Source organism: Salvelinus fontinalis, unplaced genomic scaffold, assembly GCF_029448725.1.
Source record: "Salvelinus fontinalis isolate EN_2023a unplaced genomic scaffold, ASM2944872v1 scaffold_0092, whole genome shotgun sequence".
NCBI lineage: Eukaryota > Metazoa > Chordata > Actinopteri > Salmoniformes > Salmonidae > Salvelinus > Salvelinus fontinalis.
This window is the reverse complement of record NW_026600301.1, coordinates 474975-482567: the sequence shown is the minus strand read 5'-3', so window position 1 is coordinate 482567 and position 7593 is coordinate 474975. Positions and strand designations below refer to the sequence as shown.

General features: G+C 54.5%; 1 protein-coding gene across 1 annotated transcript in view; it reads left to right on the top strand.

The window, feature by feature from the left end:
• Nucleotides 1–245: 245 nt before the first annotated feature.
• The window catches only part of lrp6 (low density lipoprotein receptor-related protein 6), a gene marked incomplete at its 5' end in the record, with an annotated part of 107709 nt that continues 100361 nt past the window's right edge, over nucleotides 246–7593 (top strand). The window contains 1 exon segment of the mRNA XM_055911769.1: nucleotides 246–443. Coding sequence (XP_055767744.1) covers nucleotides 246–443 — 198 coding nt within the window.

The following is a 7593-nucleotide window of genomic DNA, read 5'->3' as shown; positions in this document are numbered from 1 at the left end:
TTCGGCCCGGCCTCGCCGCCCGGGGCTACAGGTTCAGCCTGGCAGTGTTGCTGCGTGACGGTTAATCGCTAGCTACAACGTTAGGATTCATGTTACTTTGTGCGTTACCAGCTATGAGACAAAACGTCAGAAATACTTGAATACATGCTGCAGTAAATGTTTATAAATCACTTCCGACACACGGGCCGAGTTACGGGTTAGAGTTGGGGGTAACTTTACTAATATGTTCTTCTCTCTCTCTGCAGGTACATGTACTGGACGGACTGGGGCGAGGTTCCTAAGATCGAGCGAGCGGGGATGGACGGTACAAGCAGAGCCATGATCATTGATAAGGAGATCTACTGGCCCAACGGTCTCACGCTGGACTACAGCCGGGAGAAACTGTACTGGGCGGACGCAAAGTTCAGCTTCATACACCGCTCCAATCTGGACGGCACTGGGAGGTACAGTAATCAACCAATCACTATGGAGCCTCTAACCTCCTCCCTGACAGGTAAGGGGTTAGCCTCCTCCCTGTCTCTATGGAGCCTCTAACCTCCTCCCTGTCTCTATGGAGCCTCTAATCCCCTCCCTGTCTCTATGGAGCCTCTAATCTCCTCCCTGTCTCTATGGAGCCTCTAACCTCCTCCCTGTCTCTATGGAGCCTCTAACCCCCTCCCTATCTCTATGGAGCCTTTAGAGGTTCCATAGAGCCAGGGAGGGGGTTAGAGGCTCCATAGAGACAGGGAGGGGGTTAGAGGCTCCATAGAGACAGGGAGGGGATTAGAGGCTCCATAGAGACAGGGAGGAGGTTAGAGGCTCCATAGAGACAGGGAGGAGGTTAGAGGCTCCATAGAGACAGGGAGGTGGTTAGAGGCTCCATAGAGACAGGGAGGGGGTTAGAGGCTCCACAGAGACAGGGAGGGGGTTAGAGGCTCCATAGAGACAGGGAGGAGGTTAGAGGCTCCATAGAGACAGGGAGGAGGTTAGAGGCTCCATAGAGACAGGGAGGGGGTTAGAGGCTCCATAGAGACAGGGAGGGGGTTAGAGGCTCCATAGAGACAGGGAGGGGGTTAGAGGCTCCATAGAGACAGGGAGGGGATTAGAGGCTCCATAGAGACAGGGAGGAGGTTAGAGGCTCCATAGAGACAGGGAGGTGGTTAGAGGCTCCATAGAGACAGGGAGGTGGTTAGAGGCTCCATAGAGACAGGGAGGGGGTTAGAGGCTCCACAGAGACAGGGAGGGGGTTAGAGGCTCCACAGAGACAGGGAGGGGGTTAGAGGCTCCACAGAGACAGGGAGGGGGTTAGAGGCTCCACAGAGACAGGGAGGGGGTTAGAGGCTCCACAGAGACAGGGAGGGGGTTAGAGGCTCCACAGAGACAGGGAGGGGGTTAGAGGCTCCACAGAGACAGGGAGGGGGTTAGAGGCTCCACAGAGACAGGGAGGGGGTTAGAGGCTCCACAGAGACAGGGAGGGGGTTAGAGGCTCCATAGAGACAGGGAGGGGATTAGAGGCTCCATAGAGACAGGGAGGAGGTTAGAGGCTCCATAGAGACAGGGAGGAGGTTAGAGGCTCCATAGAGACAGGGAGGGGGTTAGAGGCTCCATAGAGACAGGGAGGGGGTTAGAGGCTCCATAGAGACAGGGAGGGGATTAGAGGCTCCATAGAGACAGGGAGGAGGTTAGAGGCTCCATAGAGACAGGGAGGTGGTTAGAGGCTCCATAGAGACAGGGAGGGGGTTAGAGGCTCCATAGAGACAGGGAGGGGGTTAGAGGCTCCACAGAGACAGGGAGGGGGTTAGAGGCTCCACAGAGCCAGGGAGGGGGTTAGAGGCTCCACAGAGCCAGGGAGGGGGTTAAGAGGCTCCACAGAGACAGGGAGGGGGTTAGAGGCTCCACAGAGACAGGGAGGGGGTTAGAGGCTCCACAGAGACAGGGAGGGGGTTAGAGGCTCCACAGAGACAGGGAGGGGGTTAGAGGCTCCACAGAGACAGGGAGGGGGTTAGAGGCTCCACAGAGACAGGGAGGGGGTTAGAGGCTCCACAGAGCCAGGGAGGGGGTTAGAGGCTCCACAGAGGCAGGGATGAGGTTAGAGGCTCCATAGAGACAGGGAGGGGGTTAGAGGCTCCATAGAGACAGGGAGGTGGTTAGAGGCTCCATAGAGCCAGGGAGGGGGTTAGAGGCTCCACAGAGCCAGGGAGGGGGTTAGAGGCTCCACAGAGCCAGGGAGGGGGTTAGAGGCTCCACAGAGCCAGGGAGGGGGTTAGAGGCTCCACAGAGCCAGGGAGGGGGTTAGAGGCTCCACAGAGCCAGGGAGGGGGTTAGAGGCTCCACAGAGACAGGGAGGGGGTTAGAGGCTCCACAGAGACAGGGAGGGGGCTAACTAACCCCCTCCCTGTCTCTGACCCCCTCCCTGTCTCTATGGAGCCTTTAACCCCCTCCCTGTCTCTATGGAGCCTCTAACCTCCTCCCTGTCTCTATGGAACCTCTAACCCCCTCCCTGTCTCTATGGAGCCTCTAACCCCCTCCCTGTCTCTGTGGAGCCTCTAACCCCCTCCCTGTCTCTATGGAGCCTCTAACCCCCTCCCTGTCTCTATGGAGCCTCTAACCCCCTCCCTGTCTCTATGGAGCCTCTATCCCCCTCCCTTTCTCTATGGAGCTTCTAACCCCCTCCCTGTCGCTGGAGCCTCTAACCCCCTCCCTGTCTCTAACCCCCTCCCTGTCTCTATGGAGCCTCTAACCCCCTCCCTGTCTGTATGGAGCCTCTAACCCCCTCCCTGTCTCTATGGAGCCTCTAACCCCCTCCCTGTCTCTATGGAGCCTCTAACCCCCTCCCTGTCTCTATGGAGCCTCTAACCCCCTCCCTGTCTGTATGGAGCCTCTAACCCCCTCCCTGTCTCTATGGAGCCTCTAACCCCCTCCCTGTCTCTATGGAGCCTCTAACCCCCTCCCTGTCTCTATGGAGCCTCTAACCCCCTCCCTGTCTCTATGGAGCCTCTAACCCCCTCCCTGTCTCTATGGAGCCTCTAACCCCCTCCCTGTCTCTATGGAGCCTCTAACCCCCTCCCTGTCTCTATGGAGCCTCTAACCCCCCCCACTCCCTGTCTCTATGGAGCCTCTAACCCCCCCCCTCCCTGTCTCTATGGAGCCTCTAACCCCCCCTCCCTGTCTCTATGGAGCCTCTAACCCCCCCTCCCTGTCTCTATGGAGTCTCTAACCCCCTCCCTGTCTCTATGGAGTCTCTAACCCCCCCCTCCCTGTCTCTATGGAGCCTCTAATCCCCCCCCTCCCTGTCTCTATGGAGCCTCTAACCCCCTCCCTGTCTCTATGGAGTCTCTAACCCCCTCCCTGTCTCTATGGAGTCTCTAACCCCCTCCCTGTCTCTATGGAGCCTCTAACCCCCTCCCTGTCTCTATGGAGCCTCTAACCCCCTCCCTGTCTCTATGGAGCCTCTAACCCCCTCCCTGTCTCTATGGAGCCTCTAACCCCCTCCCTGTCTCTATGGAGCCTCTATCCCCCTCCCTTTCTCTATGGAGCCTCTAACCCCCTCCCTGTCGCTGGAGCCTCTAACCCCCTCCCTGTCTCTAACCCCCTCCCTGTCTCTATGGAGCCTCTAACCCCCTCCCTGTCTCTATGGAGCCTCTAACCCCCCCCCCTCCCTGTCTCTATGGAGCCTCTAACCCCCCCCTCCCTGTCTCTATGGAGCCTCTAACCCCCCCCTCCCTGTCTCTATGGAGTCTCTAACCCCCTCCCTGTCTCTATGGAGTCTCTAACCCCCTCCCTGTCTCTATGGAGTCTCTAACCCCCTCCCTGTCTCTATGGAGTCTCTAACCCCCTCCCTGTCTCTATGGAGCCTCTAACCCCCCCCCCTCCCTGTCTCTATGGAGCCTCTAACCTCCTCCCTGACTCTATGGAGCCTCTAACCCCCTCCCTGTCTCTATGGAGTCTCTAACCCCCTCCCTGTCTCTATGGAGCCTCGAACCTCCTCCCTGTCTCTGTGGAGCCTCGAACCCCCTCCCTGTCTCTGTGGAGCCTCGAACCCCCTCCCTGGCTCTGTGGAGCCTCGAACCCCCTCCCTGTCTCTGTGGAGCCTCGAACCCCGTCCCTGTCTCTATGGAGCCTCTAACCCCCTCCCTGTCTCTATGGAGTCTCTAACCCCCTCCCTGTCTCTATGGAGTCTCTAACCCCCTCCCTGTCTCTATGGAGCCTCTATCCTCCTCCCTGTCTCTATGGAGCCTCTATCCTCCTCCCTGTCTCTATGGAGCCTCTAACCCCCCCCCCCCCCCCCCCCCGTCTCTATGGAGCCTCTAACCCCCTCCCAGTCTCTATGGAGCCTCTAACCTGCCTCTGTGTCTCCAGGGAGGACTACTGCTACCACAGTACTAAACTAGTGTCTGTCTCCAGGGAGGACTACTGCTACCACAGTACTAAACTAGTGTCTGTCTCTGTGTCTCCAGGGAGGACTACTGCTACCACAGTACTAAACTAGTGTCTCTGTGTCTCCAGGGAGGACTACTGCTACCACAGTACTAAACTAGTGTCTGTCTCCAGGGAGGACTACTGCTACCACAGTACTAAACTAGTGTCTGTCTCTGTGTCTCCAGGGAGGACTACTGCCACCACAGTACTAAACTAGTGTCTCTGTGTCTCCAGGGAGGACTACTGCTACCACAGTACTAAACTAGTGTCTCTCTGTGTCTCCAGGGAGGACTACTGCCACCACAGTACTAAACTAGTGTCTTGTCTCTGTGTCTCCAGGGAGGACTACTGCCACCACAGTACTAAACTAGTGTCTGTCTCTGTGTCTCCAGGGAGGACTACTGCTACCACAGTACTAAACTAGTGTCTGTCTCTGTGTCTCCAGGGAGGACTACTGCCACCACAGTACTAAACTAGTGTCTCTGTGTCTCCAGGGAGGACTACTGCTACCACAGTACTAAACTAGTGTCTGTCTCTGTGTCTCCAGGGAGGACTACTGCTACCACAGTACTAAACTAGTGTCTGTCTCTGTGTCTCCAGGGAGGACTACTGCTACCACAGTACTAAACTAGTGTCTGTCTCTGTGTCTCCAGGGAGGACTACTGCTACCACAGTACTAAACTAGTGTCTCTGTGTCTCCAGGGAGGACTACTGCTACCACAGTACTAAACTAGTGTCTCTCTGTGTCTCCAGGGAGGACTACTGCTACCACAGTACTAAACTAGTGTCTTGTCTCTGTCTCTGTGTCTCCAGGGAGGACTACTGCTACCACAGTACTAAACTAGTGTCTCTGTGTCTCCAGGGAGGACTACTGCCACCACAGTACTAAACTAGTGTCTGTCTCTGTGTCTCCAGGGAGGACTACTGCTACCACAGTACTAAACTAGTGTCTGTCCCCAGGGAGGACTACTGCTACCACAGTACTAAACTAGTGTCTGTCTCCAGGGAGGACTACTGCTACCACAGTACTAAACTAGTGTCTTGTCTCTCTGTGTCTCCAGGGAGGACTACTGCTACCACAGTACTAAACTAGTGTCTCTGTGTGTCCAGGGAGGACTACTGCCACCACAGTACTAAACTAGTGTCTGTCTCTGTGTCTCCAGGGAGGACTACTGCCACCACAGTACTAAACTAGTGTCTGTCTCTGTGTCTCCAGGGAGGACTACTGCTACCACAGTACTAAACTAGTGTCTCTGTGTCTCCAGGGAGGACTACTGCTACCACAGTACTAAACTAGTGTCTCTGTGTCTCCAGGGAGGACTACTGCTACCACAGTACTAAACTAGTGTCTTGTCTCTGTGTCTCCAGGGAGGACTACTGCTACCACAGTACTAAACTAGTGTCTGTCTCTGTGTCTCCAGGGAGGACTACTGCTACCACAGTACTAAACTAGTGTCTTGTCTCTGTCTCCAGGGAGGACTACTGCTACCACAGTACTAAACGAGTCTCTGTGTCTCCATGGAGGACTACTGCTACCACAGTACTAAACTAGTGTCTGTCTCCGGTGAGGACTACTGCTACCACAGTACTAAACTAGTGTCTCTGTGTCTCCAGGGAGGACTACTGCCACCACAGTACTAAACTATTGTCTCTGTGTCTCCAGGGAGGACTACTGCTACCACAGTACTAAACTAGTGTCTCTGTGTCTCCAGGGAGGACTACTGCTACCACAGTACTAAACTAGTGTCTGTCTCTGTGTCTCCAGGGAGGACTACTGCTACCACAGTACTAAACTAGTGTCTCTGTGTCTCCAGGGAGGACTACTGCCACCACAGTACTAAACTAGTGTCTGTCTCTGTGTCTCCAGGGAGGACTACTGCTACCACAGTACTAAACTAGTGTCTGTCCCCAGGGAGGACTACTGCTACCACAGTACTAAACTAGTGTCTGTCTCCAGGGAGGACTACTGCTACCACAGTACTAAACTAGTGTCTTGTCTCTCTGTGTCTCCAGGGAGGACTACTGCTACCACAGTACTAAACTAGTGTCTCTGTGTCTCCAGGGAGGACTACTGCTACCACAGTACTAAACTAGTGTCTCTGTGTCTCCAGGGAGGACTACTGCTACCACAGTACTAAACTAGTGTCTTGTCTCTGTGTCTCCAGGGAGGACTACTGCTACCACAGTACTAAACTAGTGTCTGTCTCTGTGTCTCCAGGGAGGACTACTGCTACCACAGTACTAAACTAGTGTCTTGTCTCTGTCTCCAGGGAGGACTACTGCTACCACAGTACTAAACTAGTCTCTGTGTCTCCAGGGAGGACTACTGCTACCACAGTACTAAACTAGTGTCTGTCTCCGGTGAGGACTACTGCTACCACAGTACTAAACTAGTGTCTCTGTGTCTCCAGGGAGGACTACTGCCACCACAGTACTAAACTAGTGTCTCTGTGTCTCCAGGGAGGACTACTGCTACCACAGTACTAAACTAGTGTCTCTGTGTCTCCAGGGAGGACTACTGCTACCACAGTACTAAACTAGTGTCTCTGTGTCTCCAGGGAGGACTACTGCTACCACAGTACTAAACTAGTGTCTGTCTCTGTCTCCAGGGAGGACTACTGCTACCACAGTACTAAACTAGTGTCTCTGTGTCTCCAGGGAGGACTACTGCTACCACAGTACTAAACTAGTGTCTGTCTCCAGGGAGGACTACTGCTACCACAGTACTAAACTAGTGTCTCTGTCTCCAGGGAGGACTACTGCTACCACAGTACTAAACTAGTGTCTGTCTCCAGGGAGGACTACTGCTACCACAGTACTAAACTAGTGTCTGTCTCCAGGGAGGACTACTGCTACCACAGTACTAAACTAGTGTATCTGTGTCTCCAGGGAGGACTACTGCTACCACAGTACTAAACTAGTGTCTGTCTCTGTGTCTCCAGGGAGGACTACTGCTACCACAGTACTAAACTAGTGTCTTGTCTCTGTGTCTCCAGGGAGGACTACTGCTACCACAGTACTAAACTAGTGTCTGTCTCCAGGGAGGACTACTGCTACCACAGTACTAAACTAGTGTCTCTGTCTCCAGGGAGGACTACTGCTACCACAGTACTAAACTAGTGTCTCTCTGTGTCTCCAGGGAGGACTACTGCTACCACAGTACTAAACTAGTGTCTCTCTGTGTCTCCAGGGAGG